This window comes from Lemur catta, chromosome 12, assembly GCF_020740605.2.
Source record: "Lemur catta isolate mLemCat1 chromosome 12, mLemCat1.pri, whole genome shotgun sequence".
NCBI classification, from domain to species: Eukaryota; Metazoa; Chordata; class Mammalia; order Primates; family Lemuridae; genus Lemur; species Lemur catta.
The window spans coordinates 46,506,166-46,526,452 of NC_059139.1; the positions used below are offsets into that span (position 1 = coordinate 46,506,166).

General features: G+C 39.3%; 1 protein-coding gene and 1 pseudogene across 5 annotated transcripts in view; one reads left to right on the forward strand and one right to left on the reverse strand.

The window, feature by feature from the left end:
* ARHGEF28 (Rho guanine nucleotide exchange factor 28) overlaps positions 1 to 20,287 on the forward strand; it is a 265,920-nt gene that overhangs the window by 136,373 nt on the left and 109,260 nt on the right. For 3 of the 5 annotated variants that reach the window (XM_045566117.1, XM_045566119.1, XM_045566118.1), the window contains 2 exons: positions 125 to 177; positions 767 to 827. In XM_045566117.1, coding sequence (XP_045422073.1) covers positions 125 to 177; positions 767 to 827 — 114 coding nt within the window. Of the gene's footprint in view, positions 1 to 124; positions 178 to 766; positions 828 to 16,567; positions 16,906 to 20,287 lie in introns of those variants that run through there. The other 2 variants (XM_045566122.1, XM_045566123.1) reach the window with 2 other exon arrangements.
* Positions 8,709 to 16,992, reverse strand: LOC123648379 (annotated as a pseudogene).

Sequence of the window (20,287 nt, forward strand, 5' to 3'; positions counted from 1 at the left end):
TCTCAAAACCTTGCTCTGTGCAGACAGCTCCTGGGCAACTCATTTATGCTTGTCGTCTGGTTTTCTTCTTCTTTTTACAAAAGCTCCAATCAGCAGATCCTGATGAGAATTATTCCTTTTGCAGAGATTAAGAATTTGGTGTCCAACAGATCATCATCTGAAAAGGAGGATGTGAAGGTAATGACTCCCTGCCCTGCTTTCTTCTTTGCATTTCTCTCCAGAATTTAAGTAGAAATGAAGATTTAGTGATAATAAAAATAGGAACACACACACACACACACACACACACACACACACACACACAGGATGTGCCCCAAGTCCTATTCAGAATAGCTTGAAATTCAGCTTCCTTTATCACATTTTTAATCTCTACTTTTTATGACTAAACCTAGCTATCTCTCTGAGTTTTAGTTGTATATGCAAGATGACTGCATACATTTTCCAAAATAAATTTGAACTTGAAGTTTGATCTCTATGGATGTTTAACAACAACATAATTGTAAGAATAAAGCTGAGAGAGATTCTCTGAGAATAAAATAACCTATGGACAGCTGTCAGGGCTTTTAGCTTGGGCCAGATCCTTTCTTTATTTTTAGTTCTTCAATAATATTAATTAAGTTCAAGACTGGTTTACTGTTTACATTTGTGATACATGTAACATGTTTTTATTGATGCTTTCCCAGGTTGTTTTCCTAGTTCACAAAAATAAACATTAGTTTAGCATATATGTAATTTTAAAAATCCACCTGACTTTTATCTTTTTCAGTGTAACAAAAGCTTGGTGGTTCAACTGAGTGAACATGAAGACGAGGACAGCCTAGATTTGGGTATGTCCAAAATCTTGCTTTTCTCTGCACTCATAGGAGTATCACAGATCCAAGTAGACAGTGGACAGGAAGAAAACATATTTTAGTATGAAATATTCATTCCTGAGAACCTTGTCTATTTTCTGAAACCAGGTAAATTTTCTTTGCAGCATCAGTTATAATATCACGACTTCAGGGGTTGAGACTACATTTACAATCTAAAAAAACAAAACAAAGCCATCAAAGCTTTTTCTGGGCAGTTTTATGGGACATGTCATGTGTTCCCCTGTTATCCCTATGAAGTAGGCACTTCCAGCTTCAGTTTCAGGGGAAGCACCTGAGCCACAGGTAGAGAGAAGGTGGAAGTGAGACCATAACTTCATTCTGCCTGGCCCCAGAACCGCCAAGCATACCATTATCCCATTTTGATACCCATTGGGGGCCCCTTGGAGCTGAGCCTATGTGAGCTACCCCTGGGGCTCAGGAAAGAGCAGATGCTTGTTCTGGGGTTCGGTTCTGATGTGGGTGTCCTTTTGGAGGAGGAGGAGCTCCCTGGGCAAGGTGGAGGTATTTCCTCCCGTGGACCTGGGAATTCTCATCTGCCCACAAATATTCTTATTCTTATCTCCTTGAGGACACCTCCCTAGGTCTCCTTCCCGTATATTTTCTATTTCTTCAAGGCTAATTTGGATCCCAGACTCATCCCTTGAGTTATTTCAAGGTGAGCAGAGCAAAATGAAGCTGATGGGGTTTGGAGGACATAGGCTGGGCTCTCGGCAGGTGCCTTGTTTGGGTTCCTGGGGATCTGTGAGGCCCTCTGGGGCAGATAGGTGGGGAGCAGGAGAATACAAACCTCCCAGCAAGTTTCTTCGGGTGCAGTGAAGGTGAGGCAGCTCAAACACCTGGAAAGCACACATGGGTGGAGCAGCCTTAGGAATTGCAGGGGGAAAGCTGGTGGTGGTGGTGGTGGTGGCTGAGTGCTCAAGCTGATGTGACATCAGGGAAAACCAAGACAATGCCCAGGGGGAGTTTAATAGCAAAGGTAAATGATCTGTGGATTCACCGCGAGCCTACTCGTGCAGGGGGCTCACTGGAGGTGAGGGGCGTGCGGTTGGCATGCTGAGCAGACACATGACAGAGCCGTTACAGCTGTTCAGAAATCACACAGCACAGAACAGAACAAGGAGGAAGCACCCTTGGTGTCGGCTGATGGTGTTGCTAGTAGCTTGGCCACGAGCCAGAGGTGGTTGGCTGGATCTCCCTGCATGAAGTCCTACTGAAATTGGAACAGAAACTTAGACCAACACTAAGCAATATGTACGCCCTTAATGTTTTTGCTATATAAGGTAAGAGTAATAATTTACTTCCAGAAGGGGGAAAGAGGAAGGCAAAAGGAAAGCAAACATCTCCATATAGATACTGTCGTGAGCCACCGAAGCCAGGCGCATAGCTGTTACTCATACATACAGGATGTCTCATCTACAAATTGCATCATGCTCCCAGGAATGTTAGCTTTGAAGAATGTTTACCAAGACAAATTGTTGTAGTGGGCAGGGGGTTGGCTGTTAAAAGTATTAAATGGTAGGAAGATTTTCATTTTAGGCTTTAAAAACTCACTCCAATCTCAGACTGGTATACTTGCTGGGTGAGAAGACGTGCTATGGAAATTGTAGTAGCTTGACCTAATCTGAGCATTTTGTCAGTAACATCACTGTGTCTGAAGAGAATTGCTATAAAGGGTTTGAGAGAGACAAACTTGTGCAACTTTAATCCAGTGATTTATGAGAAGATCCTTGGATGAGTGTTTCTTGGGCTAGCATTTGCTTTTTTGTTCATTTAAACTTTTTGGATTAATAAAGTCCCCTGACTTTATGCAAAGGAAATGATAATGGATTTTAAAAGAACCTTCTGAGAGAAGGGGGCAGCAAGAGGTGAGCAGTAGTCTGTTGGTGAACTGGAATCTGGGATAGGAAATGGCTCTCCCCAGGGCCACTTCAAAACGCCTTTGTTTTTTACATATACTTGTGTTCTGCCCAGTCTCTGAGGAAATGCTGGTAAATGACATGTGACAGAGGTGTAAGTCTTTGCTGACTTGTATTGTTCAAAATTGCATGATGTGAGTTTAGTGTGGCCTCATACACTACATCAGTGCTGCTCCAGTAGGACCTTTTGTGATGATGGATGTGTCCCCTCGCTGTGCTGTCTAGTACAGTGGCCGGTGGCCACCTATGTCTTTTGAGCATGTGACATGTGACTGAGGAACTGAGTTTTTAACTTCATTTAATTTTATTGTATTGGACACAGCATACTGGTGTTTCCTTTATGTTGTTCTTACTGACCACTCAGAGCAGCAAGAACCACACTGGCCATTAGTTCATACCCCCAAAATGACTATTGGCTGGAGGAATAATGTCGTGGGTGGGTAGCAACTGGTAAGTGCATCCAAACCAGTGCCCCAAAACCACCTCAGCTAGAAGCTGACATTAAGATGACATTTATGTTGAGTCTAGGAGTGATGGCCCTGCTCTCTGTGGATGTTGTAAGGACCTGGCTTTTGCTCAGAGGGAAGAGTCATCAGCTGAAGGGCTGAGAGATCTGGTTCTGTTGCTGTCATAGTGGAGGGTGGGACTCCTTCATATGCATATTCTAGGCAGGTAGAATAGGGAAGAGGGCAAAGAATTTGGAGGAAATTGGTAGATGAAATGAAATGGGTCAATACAGAAATTAAGAAGGAAGAAGGGGTCCATTTAGTGCAAGTAAATGGGACTAAATGTGATTAAGAAATAGGATCAAGTGGCCGGGCGAGGTGGCTTGTGCCTGTAATCCTAGCACTCTGGGATGCCAAGGTGGGAGGATCTCTTGAGATCAGGAGTTTGAGACCAACCTGAGCAAGAGCAAGATCCCATCTCTACTAAAAATAGAAAAAATTAGCCAGGCATGGTGGTGCGCGCCGGTAGTCCCAGGAACTCAGAAAGCCTGAGGCAGGAGGATTGCTTGAGCCCAGTAGTTTGAGGTTGCTGTGAGCTAGGCTGACGCCAGGGCACTGTAGTCTGGGCAACAGAGCAAGATTCTGTCTCAAAAAGAAAAAGAAATAGGATCAAAACATTAAGCAGAGATAAAATGAACAGTGGGCAGCAGCGGATGCTGTGCTGAGGAGAAAGAGAGTGCACATCTAGCAGGAAGAGGCTACAGCCTGTGGGAAACACAGTGGGATGGGTGCAGTATTGGAATCCCAATTGCAAACAAAGACGCATAAACCATCACTGAATCAGCAAAGCTGTCAATGGCTTGATGAGTCACTGTCTCAAAAACGCTACCTTTAAGAGGTTGAATTTGAAAAAATAAAACTGTGTGGCTTTGGTTAGAAATTAAGATGTCTACTTAAAAGTTAAGTTCCTGCTTGAGGACTGTGAAGCCAGAGTGCTAACGTCTCAGGGGAGTTACAGAAGGTCCTGGAAGGTGATGCACCCACGCTCTTAGCAAGGGATATTCCACAGCGTGAGTGAGGTTGGGGGTGACAGACCAAATGCAGTGGTGCCCATATCAAAGCTGATTTTCCTCCAATAATTTATCACCCAAGGTCTGCATTGGACTAAAGATTATATCCAATCATAGCTATGCTTTAATACTTTGGGCCACTTTATTGCTATTATTGCTTATTACTTATGTGTCATATAAGGAAAAGAGAACTCCTTGGTGGGTGTTGGGACTGGGAGAGTGGGCCCTAGGGAGACAGATGAACCAAAGCTGGATATCCTATGACTATTTGGGTGGGGAAAATGAAGCATTGGTGAAACTGGCATGTCAAAACAACAACTATGTGAGCAAGGGGGACAGAGAGAGACACTAGGGGAGATGGGGGTGGGATTGGCCGGCATCCTCCTCCTTGCCTGGGGAGTCTCAGTACCCTGAAGCTGTGGGCACGAAGCAATGCTGCGTCTGCTGCTCCAGTTCTAGCTGGTTAGGGAAGTGGGGGCTTGGCGCGAGTGCCGGAGAAGAATTGAAACATACCTTGCTAAATAAACCTCTTGGGAAAGAATTTAGTCTTATAATTATAGAGCTAATAAACGTTCACAGTAGAAAAATTGGGAATTTTAGAAAGAATAGGAAAAGAAATTCCTGTAATTCTCCCACCTGGAGGCAGCTACGGTTAAATGTATTTCCTACTAGCAGTTTTCCTTTGCATTCATTTTTTTATGTAGCTGTGATCATGAAAACGAGAATTTTTGTCCTGCATTTTCATTTAACATTATATACCATAAGTAAGTTCCATTTTAGAAAGTGGCTTAAAATGATGCTGTATATTTTTGTACAAAGCACATGGATTACTTTAGTAAGAAGAAAAGGAAAATGGCATAGATCCTTTCCATAAATATTTATTAGTCCCCCGAACCTCCATTTTAATAATACATACTGTTGATTTTATAGAGCAGCCTGACCAGTATATGTGGGGCTCCAATCACAGCTATTCTTTAATGCTTGGGGCCACTTCGTTGCTATTGTTACTTATTACTTATATGTAATATGAGGAAAATAAAACCTCTTGGTGGATATTGGGACCAGGAGACAGATGAACCAAAGCTGGATGAGGAGGGAAACCTGATTTAATACCAAAAAAAAAAAAAAAAAACAACCAACCAAACAAACAAAAAACAAAAAAACCCAGTTGGGAAGAAAAGGAAGCAGAAACAGACAGAAACAAACAGTAGGATGTGAGGTTCAGATTTCTCAACCTAGAAGACACAGACCTTTCATGACTATAGACAAGACCAAGAGAGAGAAACAGAGCTCCCTGGCCCTTCCACAGGAAGCGCAGGAAAAACATCAGCAAAGGGAAACTGGTCGTAAATGACTGGAAGGTCCAAAGGAATAGCTGCTCGAAAACAAAATGTTAGGCGATTTATAAATAGGTTTTCAAGACCTCCATTTGGGGGCATGTCTGGTAGAGGTCCAGGCCTGTGGATTTTATTGTGAGGTGGATGCGGACAGTACAGTCAATACTACTAGTCTGGCAGACAACCAAATAAATAGAACTAATTAGGTTAGTTTCTCTTTCTTCTTATATTAACTAAAAGTTTGGAAATGCAATTAATGTTACTGACCTGTAAATACTTAGAAAAGAGCACTTTAAAGTTGCCTGTGAAAATAAAGTTTTGAGACGGTTTCAAAGAGGGTCTTTTTTTTTTTTTTTTTTTTCTTTTGAGACAGAGTCTTACTCTGTTACCCCTGCTAGAGTGCTGTGGCATCATCATAGCTCACTGCAACCTCAAATTCCTGGGCTCAAAAGATCCTCCTGCCTCTGCCTCTGGGACTATAGGCATGCTCCACCATGCATGGCTAATTTTTCCTATTTTTAGTAGAGATAGGGTCTCACTCTTGCTTAGGCTGGTCTCGAACCCCTGACCTCAAGTGATCCTTCCACCTTGGCCTCCCAGAGTACAGGGATTACAGGTGTGAGCCACTGAGCCCAGCCCTCAAAGAGGTTCTTAAGCATGGAATCTTAAGAGCTGGAACCTGGGTCAGTGGACGATGATCCTCTATTGGCTGTTATTTAATACATCTATGTTGAAACCTCAAGAATATTTCGTGAAACAGGAAGGAAAACAGGGGGAAGGAGAGGGCACCTTAGCAGAGCTCTTACCCTTCTGAAAAATACATTTTCAAGCCTAATTTTTGGCAGCTCACTTTCTGTGCCCCAGGCTACAAAAGCTTGTGTGGAATCCCTTTTTCTCTTTTCTTTTTCTTTGTTTCTTTCTTTTTTTTTGGGTGGGGGGAGTCATCTCTCTACCACAAACTAAGACTTACTCGTGATCTGGTTTTGAAGTAAGAGGTCTAGGGGCTGGTAAAGTATCCCAAGAAGACCATTGGGAATGCAGTTATTTGTATAAATTCTGACTCAAATTTTATTCTTTTTATTCACTTCAATGAAATTTTCTTATTGTGGTGGTTCAGGTTTTAAAAATTGTTTTTGGTAGGAAAAATTGCAGCCTTATTGGAATTCTGATTGTTATCAGCTCAATTTGGTTCTCTTATCGAGTGTGTTCAGCCTTTCATATTTGTGGCTTCATCGTTTGGGTAAAAGTCTTCTTGCGGAAGGTAAATGAAGCATTTTTCTTTAAATGAGACATTAGAGTATTTATTGACAGACTTTTATCCCATAAATTAAAGAGAATATTTGGGACTTTTATGTTTATGTGTAATGTAGACAAAGAAATGTGGAGAAACTAAAACCTTGCTGGAGGTATATCGTCTATCTTATTGCCTTTTCTTCTAATTAAAAAACGATGTTAAATTATAAGTCTTAAGTCCAGGACGCTGTGTGGTGTAATGACGGGCTAATGTTCTGCCTGTGTAACATAAAAAGAGCCACATGAATATTGGTTAAGGTTAGCAGTTGCTAATCTAAACACTCTGTTATCCATGGTTCTAAACTCTGCCTACACGTTGAAATTGCCTTAGTGCTTTAAGAATACCAAAGCTCAGTCCCACCCCCAGAGAAGGCTGATTCCATTGGTCCGGAATATAGCCTGAGCATCTAGCTGTTCAGACAGGGACGCTGGTGATTCCCAGGCGCATCCAACTTTGAGAACCACAGTCAGAGATCCTTGAGGGAGCTCTGCGATGCTGAAGTCACTCCTACCTCACTGGGTTTTCAGTATTTTTGGAATTGGAGAATAAGGTTCTATTGTTATTTCAACTGATTTCAACCATTTGTATTAGGTTCACAGATTTTCAGTGATTATCACCATCAATATCATGGATCTGGGGGAAATGTGAAAACTTAAAGAAAAGTATTGAAAAATTCTCCAACCACTTAAATTTAAGTTAGATGATTAAACCTTTAAAAATTAATTATTTTTAAACATTAAGAAGGAATCAAGTGACTGTAATTTGCTGCCACAGAGCCATTTATTGGACTTTGAGGTGCACAGAATGGGATGAAGGGGGTGGGTTGATATTTGAACTAATGTCATAAGGGCATTAGAAGGATGTCTGATGTTTGGCATTAGTATTATACTAACCTACCTTTATTACACTCTAAATTGCCTTTTTCTTTCATCTTACAAGCCAACTTAATTTCTGAAATGTAAATAAGGGAGGGAAAAAATAGCAGTACTTTCTCTGAACTCTATATTTTTCCTTCTCCAAAATAAGATCCTCATCCCCAAATAAATTGGCTTAGTGAGTAAGTAAATTCCGTAATTTCCATCCCTAAAGATCCCTTTATTTTGATGTTTAAATAAAATAATTAGAGTATGCATTTCAAACAAGTATAAACTGTTAAGGAAACTACAACTCATTTATAAAACATGAAACAGATGAAAATTATGAAATATTTTCTGGAAATGGTATTTATAAAATTTGTTTTATGGAAAGTTAAAATGACACCCAGGGATTTCTTCCCTTTTTCTTGTGTTGACACACTTCAGAATACCTGTGTTTACAGGCAGTTCCAAAAGGATTACACTCACAGAGGGATCAGTGGGCAGAAGGCTTGATTGCAGTATAAGTGCTCTTTGTGTGAGTTTAGGCTTGTTTTTTTTTTTTAACTGAGTATCCAGTGGCTAATCCTGGGAAGGACTTTAGGGCAATTAAGATTCTGGTTAGCTTTCATGCCAGGCAGTACAAGCCCTAACAATTTATTGGGACAATTTGCTTTAACTTTAAGAATGGCTAATTTGGAGGACATTTTTTATGAAACATGGCCTTTTACTTATTACTTAGGCATGGGCAAGAAAGCTGACAGATTTTTTTTTTTCTGTTTATTTTTTGTTACATCACCAAGTAATTTATTTGGAATCAGAATTAAAAAAACATTTGACAGTTGTGAAATGTATGGTTATTCTGATACTTCTGATTAGTTATACAACTAATCCATGGCAGATTACCAGATTAATTTTACTTTATTTCTTTAGGATTAGGGTTTTTTGATGGTTTTAAATTTCAGATCTTCACATTTGAAGTTAGGGAATGTATTCATGTCTACTTTACCATACATTTGCTTAAGCTTAAAAAGCTCCCTCTCCAGTTCTTGCTGATACTCTGGGCCAGTATCAACAGGTCCTCCAGTTGCCTGTCACTTAGATTTGTGTTCTCTAATCTTGTCCATGGAGAGTTTCTGTAGAGGATCAAGCTCCTTATTAAACGCCGCTGCTGTAACACCAGGGTTCCTCTGCAAGGGACTGAGACTGCCGGCCGAATGACAGAGGAGAGCCTGAAGTGCCTCTGGAGCATCCTGGTGACTCTGCATGCCCGAGCTGTCACTCTCAGAATCTATTCTTCACGTTGCAAGATTCTGCTGAGAAGACATTTAGCTAAAGTATAGAAGGAAGGGACACAATCAGAGGCCATACAGGAGACCCGATAGGAAAGAGTGTGTTGTTTCTTCATAATATTGAAAGTAACAAAAAAATCAGAATAAAGAGTGAAGTTGAAGGTGTCTAGAAGTTGGGAAGAAAACATTGAGTGAGCTGGGTGGTTTCATCCAAGTGCTTGAGATTTGTCTGCCAGTAAAATTTCAGCTGATCTGACTGAGATAGATTCACCTACCCAACAGGTGCCAAATGGAAACTTCTCAGGGGATTAACTCTTAGGCCCATATTAACTCCAAAGAGACATTACTTGTTTCTAATAAATTAGAATTATTTTCTATATGTAATATTTTAATGTCTAATGAGTTCCCTCCAAGTTGCATAGTAACTTCACATAATGAGAACTTAAGCAAAAGTAAATGGAGTCTAATGTTTGGCTTGAATTCTACATATTTGAATAAGGGATGCAAACATTCTTTTAGCATTAGTTCCACAAACATTTGGTGAACATAGATTCTGTACTTCTTGCTCCCAGTTTTAAAATTTTTTTTAATATTATACTTTATTTTTAGAACAGTTTTAGACTTACATGCTTTATTTAGATTTCTTTACTTTTTAGTTAATTTCCTTTTTGTGTTCCAGGATCTCATTCAAGATACTGTAAGTATTGGTCAGATATTTTGTAGAATGTCCCTTAGTTGGTATTTTTCTGATTTTTTTCCCAACATTAAAGTGGGGTTATGGGTTTTGGGAGGAAGACCACAAAGGTAAAGTGTCATTTTCATCAGACCATATCAAGAGTATATACTATCAACGTTAATTATCACTGTTGATATTGACCTTGATTACCTGGCTGAGGCAGTGTTTGCTTTCTCTGCTGTAAAGTTACTCTTCCTCACTACGCTTTCCATATTGTGCTCTTTGGAAGGAAGTCACCATATATGGATAACTCCCACATTTAAGGAGTGAGGAGTTATCTGTGTACTTTTTTGTAGGTGGAGTATCTACACAAATTACCTGGAATTCTTATACATGGGAGATTTGTATCCTCCCTCCTCGAATTACTTATTCAGTTATTTATTTATGTCTGTATAGAGTCATGGACATTTATTTTATACTTTGGGTGATAATCTAATACTACTTTGTTTGTTAAATTATTTCAGTTTTGGTAGTCAGCAACTATTTTAGTTGGCTCTTGTATCCTTTTTACATATCCTCATCATTGTACATGTATTTATTTTTTTTAATTGTGATTCTTTAATTGTGGCTCTATGACACTATGCATTTGTCAAAACCCATAGAACTTTATGACACACAGAATAAACTTTAATGTATACAAAATAAAAAAACCCCAAACCAAAGCACTTGAGGTTGGGGTATCCTAGGATGGAATGCAAAATGTGACAAAATGATCTAACTGTTGTAACTGTATTATAAATGTATAAAACAACATTACTGAAGGGGATTTTGGGTGGGAGGGGAGGTACAGACCTATTAACTTCAGAAATGAATGAAGTCTGTAAGGATAAAGGCAAAAGAAACTGTACATAAGCACTGTCTTCTAGTAGATAAAGTATTTTCTTACAGGGGTACAGTTGACATTTTGATGCCACTCTACATGTATACTGTAATGAAATAATTAAATAAATGAATTATGGCTAGTAGGTGCTAGATTTCTCACTATTGGAGTGGGAGCTTACATATAAGCAAGGGGAAGAGGCTAGAATGATCCATGTGGTAATAGATTAGAGTTGTAGATATCAATATACACCCATGTTTAGTTAATACAGATATACATGGTTGCATATAGAAATATTAGTAGATATGTGTATATACATAGGTGAGGATACACATATATATTTTCTTGCTCTGTCAGTTGAAAGTGCCTAGAAGCAACAACACCCCAGTAGAATATACAAGGTGAACCTGCCCTTTTTAAAAAACCAGTATTATTCATCATATTTTATGTGCATTTTAGCTCACAACTATGGAATAGTTTAAAGTTTATGTTAAAATTAATTATTTAAACTCTTTGCTCATTTCATACCTCATAGATAACTTATTTACATGCGAATGACAATATAAAAGTCTGTAGAATGTTAAGTTGAACTTTGAATTTTAAAATTGACAAAAAATAAGTCTGTGAATAAGTCTATGGCATGTAAAAGACTTTCTTTGTAGTTTTGGGAAAATTGGTATCAGAAAAAAACTTAAAATGTAATTTTAGATGTCGTTCTCTTTAAATCCATGGGTTATTCTATTATGAGGAATATCTTTCTCCTTAGGCCATAGCAAGATACTTCCCTACCCTTCGACCCTTCCTCTGCCCACACTCAGGTTCACATCCTTGCCTCTCTCACCTCCAGGACCCCTTACATCTACTATGCATGCTGCTTCCCAAGATAAATCCAAAATTTCTCATGATTTATTTTTCAGAACAACTTAGCAAGGTTGTCCTAATTCTTTCCTTTTAGGTTATGCTCGGAAACCTCAATGTTTAAAACAAAAAGAGATCCACCAAGGTTTTTCATTTGTTTTTTTTTTCTTAAGTGGATGATCTAAGTAGAACTTATATCTATAGCAATATTAAACACTGGTAGAAGCTTTGACAATATAATTCTTTAACATGTTGCTTCAGTTAGGAAATCTACTATTTTTCTGCCCTGAGGTGTTCTGAGTGTTTTCTTTTTTCTTATTTCATGTAGACATATCAGAAATCAAGCAATTTCTTCTTGTTGGTTTTCTAGGTTGTATTTATTTATTTTTTTCCTTAGAGAATAGGATGATATAAAGGGGTATATCAGAATCTCTGCAGATCCAGGTATTTATTTTGTTCAAATAAATAAAAGTAATAAAGGTAGATAAGAAATTAAAACGTTCTTATTTTTTAAGTAAGATAGTATTATGGATGGTGGCAACATGAGATTTCTATTTATGACAACAGCAGTTGCACCATGCTCCCAATTCACGTCTGTTTCATATGAATTCAATTTTATGGACTCTGTAAAGAACCAAGGGGAAGGAGGGGAGGTAGGGACAAAAATAATAATTTAAATCTTGGGGTGGCTCCACCCATCATTCCATTCTGTGAGTATAAAGTCTATGAGTGAGATGTGACCATGCTGTTCCCACCATGCGTCTCAGAGTGAGAGCATCTTGGCACATGGATGAGAATCACGCTTGTAAAGATCCTCGTTTTCTCTGTAACATGGCCTGTCAATGAAGGCCAACCATTTCACCGTAGTAACTATGATTAGCTCCAACAGAACTGCTTGTGTTGGACTTGCTGAGATATGACATGGTGGCTTCCAGGGTTTTTGAGGAAGTCTGACCATCCTTGATTTTCACCTAATGCTAGAAGTCAAGGCTGCATATGGTGAAGCACATATTTAAATTGTTACTGCGTTGGCCCAAGTCATCCAGGAAAGGCTTGTCCTGGCCTCAGGAGCCTTGCCTGCTTGTGTCTGGATTCTCTTGTAACTTCCCAGGAATGATGTCTAGTAGTGCTAAAAACTGTGGTCTGTGGTGGCCTAATGAGCAGAGAAGCAAAGCAAATCCTCCTCCTCCTCTTCCTCCTCTTTCTGTCTTCGTATGATTTTCTTGGAACTTCCTTGCATGTTGCCACGTCTCAGTTTGAAAATCAAACTGTTACTCCTAAGGTTAAGATAAGAACACTTTAGTGTCTATAATATAAAAGAGAAATATAATGAAAGGGAAACTTCATTTATATTTAATATTTAAAGCTTGTTGAAAATCTACTTGTATTAAGTTTTTTGCTGTTATAGTCTCATTGATCCTCACAGTAACCCTCTGAAATATAGACGTGATGATCCCATTTTATATGAGCCAACTAGGGTCAGAAAGTATGAGTGACTTAGTTAGGGATGCTAAGCAGGTGACAGAGCCACTCTTTGACCCCAGATATATCTCCAAAACCTGTGACTTTATTTTTAGCTTGTGGCTCCTTAAAAATATGAGTAAGACACAGCTGTTGCCCTCAGGACTTTGGGGGCCCATTGCCAGATAAGAAAACTGTAGAAATACTATAATTCAAGTCAAAATATAAATACTCCTTTGGATAGATTTAATTTTATCAAGGTTGAAAGGCAGGTTACATGTATAAATGAGGAGGATCAAATAAAGTTTCTTTTCTATATAGGTCTTTCAGAAAGCAGAAACTTCAAGGCAGCAGCATCTGCCGGAGATGATTATAACCTCATAGAGGTTATTTTCTAAGTAAAGGATTTTCTAATTAAAGGAGATACAGTAAAGTGAAGGTATCTCCCATGAAACCATTCAGACTCTTTCACTGTAATAGTTGCATGAAATCTGGTGAAAAGGTGGCCTGGGGGTATATCATTGAATTCTGCCAACTGCAATTGCAATCAGACAGTCTTATTTGCCATTGAATATGAATGAGATGTAAATAACATCTTGAGTTAATTTAAATGCAATTATATTGACAAAATTACAAAAAAAAAAAAAATAACCCCCAAAACCAAAAACCCAATTACTATAGAAAACAGGAGGATAAATGACCTACATTCAGGAGAAATTCTTTGGTGAGCAAAGAAGTGAGCTGGCCTAAAAATAAAAAGGGCTGTGCAGACAGTGTTTTCTACTTCACTTTATATGTTAACTGTGCACGGCTGGTGGTGGAGATCACGTCATTCTTTACAAAATGTTGATAAGTAGTAAAGCAAATGTGGACAATGGGAAGTCTCTTGAGATCCGAGGTATGTCAAACGTATTGGTTCGTTGTCTCACATGTATTGGGTAGTTGTAGTTTCATTGTCAGAATAATTTCTATATCAATAATCATTTCATATGTAATTGGTCAACAAGAACTATGCTTTTGCGAAAATTAGATTTAGATGAATCTCCTTGGCATCTTAATTAATAGACATGCTTTTTTTCATCTTTCTCTCTGTCTACATTGCCCTGAAGTTCTTCTCATCTATCACTTCTGGTCAAGAGAGAAGCCTGCTCCAGTAACAAGTTGACCTGGGTTTATCTGTCTCCTAGTTAAGTAGCTCTAAGGGGCATAAGAATTGCCTAGGATGGGGGGGGATGCTGGTGCTGCTTGCAAGTGCAGGTTCCTGGACCACCTCAGACTGATTCAACTGGTCTGGGATGAGAACCTCATAATCTGCCTTTTAAATGAATAGTCATCCCCCACACCCCCACCTGCATTCTGATGCCAGCTGAGAAATTCTGCCCCAACTCTGCTGTTTCTGCAGTGTAGCTTCCTGAACACTTTGTCACATTTCTGGCCAAATTAGTTCAACCAGTTAGGAAGCCTCTATGGAGCGTATTATTAATACTTTTGTTCTGTTTGTAATTTAATAAAAAACATGTCTCCCTCTCTCCCACAGCACAGGTAAAATATAAAAGCATACCTTTAGTGGAGTAAGGAGCTACAAAACCCACCCCCACCAATTAAGGATGAGGACTTTAGTATTTCTAACCTCCTTAGAAATTTTGCATATCAAAGGAGTCTTTAATAGTACGGATAGTTGAAGAAAGATAACAGCCTCTCCTGATCCAACACTTTTATTTCAGTGTGGTGATTGTCCATACTAGTTAGTGGAGATTCCCTTTCTTTGGTCTGCAGACATCCTGGAGGCAGCCAGGGGGCCAGGGACATTTGCACACTCCTAGTATTGTTTGTAGTCTCAGAACAATGAGTTTTCTCCACCCAGAAGTACTGCTCTTCACAAATGCAGATACCGTTGTGATGAATAAAATACTAATATATTTTTAAACGCTTTATAAAAATTATTGTAGCTTTTTTGTCAAGATATATATGTTTTTAATCTGCAGATATTAGAAATACTATAGTTGTCATGTAAACATTCTTCATTCACCAGGTGAAGATCATTCTCATAGGTGACCAACTATTGTAAATCATTCATTCATTTAGCAAATGCCTTCAATGTCCCACGTACAATTCTGTGCTCTAAAACTGAGACTGAGCGTAAACATTCTTCCATAAGATTTTGTATCTTTTCTTATTAAGGATCCATATGGACTAAAACTTTTACCTGTTGTAAGGGTTGAGAGTTATTTATTCTGACAATTGTACCCAGCTGATTAGGAAAAACATGTAATTATTCCTCAAATAAAAAGCTACAAAGTAGAACATGTATTCTTATTTCTTTTCACTTAGTTGCAATGCTTGCAACTATACTCTAGCTGTATTTTGTTCTAGTTGTATGTTTCTGTGGCAAGCCATATAAAAACACAGTTGTGATTTATGTAATTCTGATTTACTTAAATTTGAAATTAGGTGTTCTCTCTCCTTTTTTCTCTTCTGTCTGTGACCTTCACTCAACTCTTCCCCAATCAGGCAGGATTAACTGTCACAGAGCAGGCTATGCAGCTATTTTCTTACAAAGGGTGGTATAATAGTGCCAACACTTTGGGAAATAAATTGAAGTAAAGAGATGAATGTTAATTAAGACACATATTGTCATGTTCCAAATCTGTGGAGTCGAATGGATCCTCATATTGTTTCCAGTGTCCTTTAGTTTATATGGGCATCAGACGACTCACAAAACAAAGCACAGTACTTCTTAGTATTGTTCCTACTGAAAGAAATGCTTTCAAGAGACTCCTCTATGGGGTAAACTTTCTAACACCGCAGATCCTGATTGCTGTGCTTGAGCTTATTTGGGGTATGCTATCCATGGGCCTATAGGAAGCAGAGAAGGGAGTTTGAGCAGTGTCAAGATTTATGGGGAGGCAGTAATGAGCCTCTACTGAATGCTAATTACGGGAGAGTTGTTCAGGGAGACTGCGCAACAACTGTTGGTTTGTGGTAAATTAGTCACTAGCTGTATTGAGATGGACTGAAAGTTTAGATCAGAGCTATAAAGGCGCCAAAATCCTGATGATTGACGGCCAAACTTAGTGACAATTTAGGAAAATAACCCAATTGTGCTAAACACAAGCAGTAGATGACTTTGCATGAATCTAATGAGATGGGTACAGTTCTCTATCAAAGCGAAAGCTTCCAACCACATTAGGATTGAAAAGGACAGTGAGCCTGGATTGGTAAATGAGGTATCAGAGCTGTTTTGGCTCTTAGATCCGAAAATCTGTCCAAGCTGCCAGTCGTATGAAAGAAGAGATTGCTCTGGAAAGAGCCCTGTCCTGAGTCTGAGGGCCTTCCTTTGCCCGTGGATGAAGCTTTCTGGCTGTCCACACGCATAAACCTCAACCTTTATCTCACGCTGCACAGGGCGGCTTTTCTGAGAAAGGATACTCTGGCTCCGGAGCAAAACAAGCGCTGAGCTTGGAGGCTTTTCTTGAATCCCAGGCAGCTCCTTTCAGTCCCCAGTTGCTTTCCTCCTTCATTTCCATTTCCAGTAACACGAAAAGGAGAGTTAATGATTCATTTGCTCCCAGTGCCCTTTTGAATAAGTGGACTGTGATGTTTCAGCGAGACTCTGGGCTCCCTCCTCCCTCCTTTACTTCCCCAGTTTGGCTTTAATATTTACAGCCTCCTCGTCGGTCTACATGCCTGAACGCCCGAAGGAAGCAAAACATTTATTGCCTCTCCCTCCCTGGTGTTCGGAGCTGTTTCATCCAGCCTCATTCCTTCTTTTGCCATCACACGGGGAGACTTGCCTCCTGGCTGGGAACGCCCCGGAGCGCTTCCTGAGTCTCCTTACTCGGCTGATTTCGCCAAAACAAAAAGATGGATTCTGACTCCGACTCACCTTTTAACTACTCGTGGCCTTCCTTTCCCAAAATGAAGATTCGGAGAAGGGCATCCAAACAAGGTAGAGCACGGTATCTTTTCTTTCCCCCAGAGCCAAACTAGACATTTTCATATTCTTACCTTGCTTTTTCCTCATTTCTTTGCCAGGCTGTTTTCTGATGAAGTACGTGTTTATGCACGTCTTTATAAAACTCTCACTATGTATAGATACTTTAGATATAGATTTTGGAGGTAAACCTACTACTCATTCTTCACTTTGAATCTACCTTTGTGTTACTGTGTGCATGCGGTGCTCTTTAAAAAACAAAACAAAACAAAAAACGGGAGTTTAGTACAAGGTAAATGTTTTGGGTTAACTTAATCAGAGTTACCTTGGTGTTACCTTGACAATAAAGAGTCCTGTTGATTTAAACATGTCCAGTCTTTGTGGGATTTGCAGAGAACTATGCATGTGTTTTAAACCAAGTTTCTCCTCCTTTTGTTTTAGTTTTTAAGTGTGTATTAATTTTAAAAAATAATTTGTACCTAAGAAAATTGCTATTTCTATTTATACTATTTTATTGATTTATGGACATTATAAAGAAATAATCTAAAAAAATAATTTCAACACAAAAGCCTGTATATTTTAAGGGAAGGCAGTCATATTAATAAAGTTCACTAAAAATAATTATTAAGTATGCAAAAATAATTTACTGCCAAAGGAGGAAGAGCCATTTATCTGCAGCATGCTTAATAATGGAGTGGGCTTACATTGCTTATTCCCTCTTACTTGCAACCCATTCTTGTTGTGGTGTGGGTCATGGAAACCAAGGGGCAAGCTGGTGTTGGGTGCAGTGGGGGTGTCCTGAGTACCTGCTGCATTGTCCTTGGCTGGGCTTAGCAGGTGGTCATTGTTGCCTTCTGAGATTTGAAAAAATAGGAAAAGTAGTGAGTAACTCTTTCTGTCTCTTGTTTTGTGCAGGGATTTATGTGGTTATGCTTTTAATTCAAGGAGAAAAGGAACATTTTCATAACTTACAAGCTGAAAAGTTGTTTGTGAAAGTGAGTTCTCTTGGCAGCATTGTCCTGGGTGCACACCTCTTCTGTAGAATGACTTACCTTAGCACCCTATGTTTTGCCCAGAGAAGGACGGGCTCTAGAAGTTGTCAACATATGTGGTTAGCTTTGAGGATCTTCTTCCTTCCTCCTAGATAAAATAGAAGTGTGTGTTTGCTTGTTTGCTGTCCAGCTGGGATCAAGGCCAACCCTAGGAATAAGATGAGTTGATCATCTAGGCTAGTAGAAAGCCTCAGCCTGAAAAAATTTTTCACGTTGCTCAGGCCATCTTTCAAATTCTATCACTGGGGACTTTAATAGTTTGTATTCAACATACTATTCTCCTGTTATTCTGTTTTAAAAATTAATTTCTTCTTATTTTGTGCCTAAGAAAATTATTTTTTCTATTTTATTGATCTTATAGATGTTGGAGATTTAAAAAATTTCAACATGAAAGACTGTATCTCTCCGGGAGATATAGTCATGTACTAAGGGGCTATGATATATGCAACTTACCATTAAATGATTCAGGGGGAGAATATACACACGAGAGAGCACAAGCATGTGCTTGTAAAAGCAATTTTGTGCACAAATAGAGAGAAGAAAAGGTTAACAATATGTAAATAAAGGTATATACTGGTGTTGTTTGTGCTGTTCTTATTCTTTCAGCTTTTCTTTAAGTTTGAAATTATTCCCAAATAGTAAATTAAAAAAAAAAACTTGTAAATTATTTCTGAGAGAGAAATACACTAAGTGACTACTACTTTGGAGTGAATATTATTAGTTCTGGTATATTGAGAGCTTCTTGAGGGCAGGTACCATTTTGTAAGTCTACCAAATCTCTGTGCTAATTTTAACCCACTTAAACTTGGGGAGTAATCTGCTTTATTTATTTTTGTATTGTTCAACTGACTGCGTGGATGCCTATGTTGTAGGGGCCTGGGCAGCTTAACAGCCTGGAGAGATGTGGGATTAATGATTAGGAGGCCAGTGGAGAACCTTGAGAGTCCATTGCAGCTGTAGGGAATGCATTAATCACCCTCTCGTTTTAAACCCGAAGTTGGAGCACGGCCAGTATGAGCTACAACAGAAAGTCATAACATAGCTATGTATAAATTAAACTTGATTCAAGTGAAAGCAGGTACCCGGGATATGAAAATGATTAACTATTTGCTGCTAATAAACAAAAGATAAGTGAAAATAAGGATGGTAGCAGAGAGTTGGGGATCGTTAGACCACGTTCCATGCTTGCTTTCTTTATTAAATGATGGCGGAGTATTTGGGAAGAGCAGGTTTGGTCGTGCTGTAATGTAAACCGGACAGAGTCTCAGAACCACAGACCCTTACAGCCAAAGGGGCCATTGAAATGACCTGGTCCGGTCACCTCATTTTACAAATGAGGACAACAGGACCCAAAGAGGTGATGTGATGGGGAATTAGTTACATGTTTAACAAGCCTTTCCAGGAGTGCAGGCACTGTCGTGGAGGGTGGGTGATGTGCTGACCCTGACAGAAGCTGTTCCTGCTTACAGGGATCTCAGCACTGGGACTGATCTCCCAGGACCCAGACAGGCCACCACCATATAGTGGGAGAAATACCGCGTAACCTGATTTTTCAGCTTGTTGGCCAATTTGTGAAGAACGATGGTCTCTTGTCTCTTAGAGGATGATTAAAGTATTTTCGTCAGTCTTCAGAACTAAGGTGGCTTGAGTTTCTTCCGTACTCTCTCCTGCCTTCTAATCATCAGCAACATCATTCTCAGATACAGGCTCAAGTCACCTGGGAAATCACGAAGGAGGTTTTGAGGGCTTGGAATTTCTGGCTTATTGGCAAATCTCTCTTGTATTGGTGAGAACTAGTCTCTTTTATTCTCTCTTATTCTTTCCCTGTCCTGACCCCTCCCCCTTGCTAGTATTCCCTTTGTTTTAATATCTCCTACTGTTTTGGTTTTCATTGTTTTTGATAGACACCCGGACATATGCACATTACTGGCTTGTTTAGGGAGTGATGTGAAAACTTAGAGGATTTGATAGTAAGAGGAAAACAGCATTAGCAGAAACCCACCAATACCATATTTCAATTAAAAAGTATATCTAGTACTTTCTTATTCTCATGCCTTCAGAAGGAAGAGAAAAACATGTAACTTAAAGCAGTGACTTTGGAAGTGACCAGTTTCTAGAGGGGAGTGTGATGAAAGCAGTTAAAACCCAGCTGCCCAAAATGTGCTCTAGGCTTCTCAGTAGTTGCCTTGGTCATTTCCTAGGCAGCCCTAGGACAGGCTGTGCTGGGAGCCTAGTGGTTAATGATTGGAGTGGACCAGAATCCACTTCCGTTCCACTTCAAGGGCTCCAGGAATGCCTGGATTTTTGTTTTGTTGTTTTCAGTAGGAGATTCAACTAAGAAATTT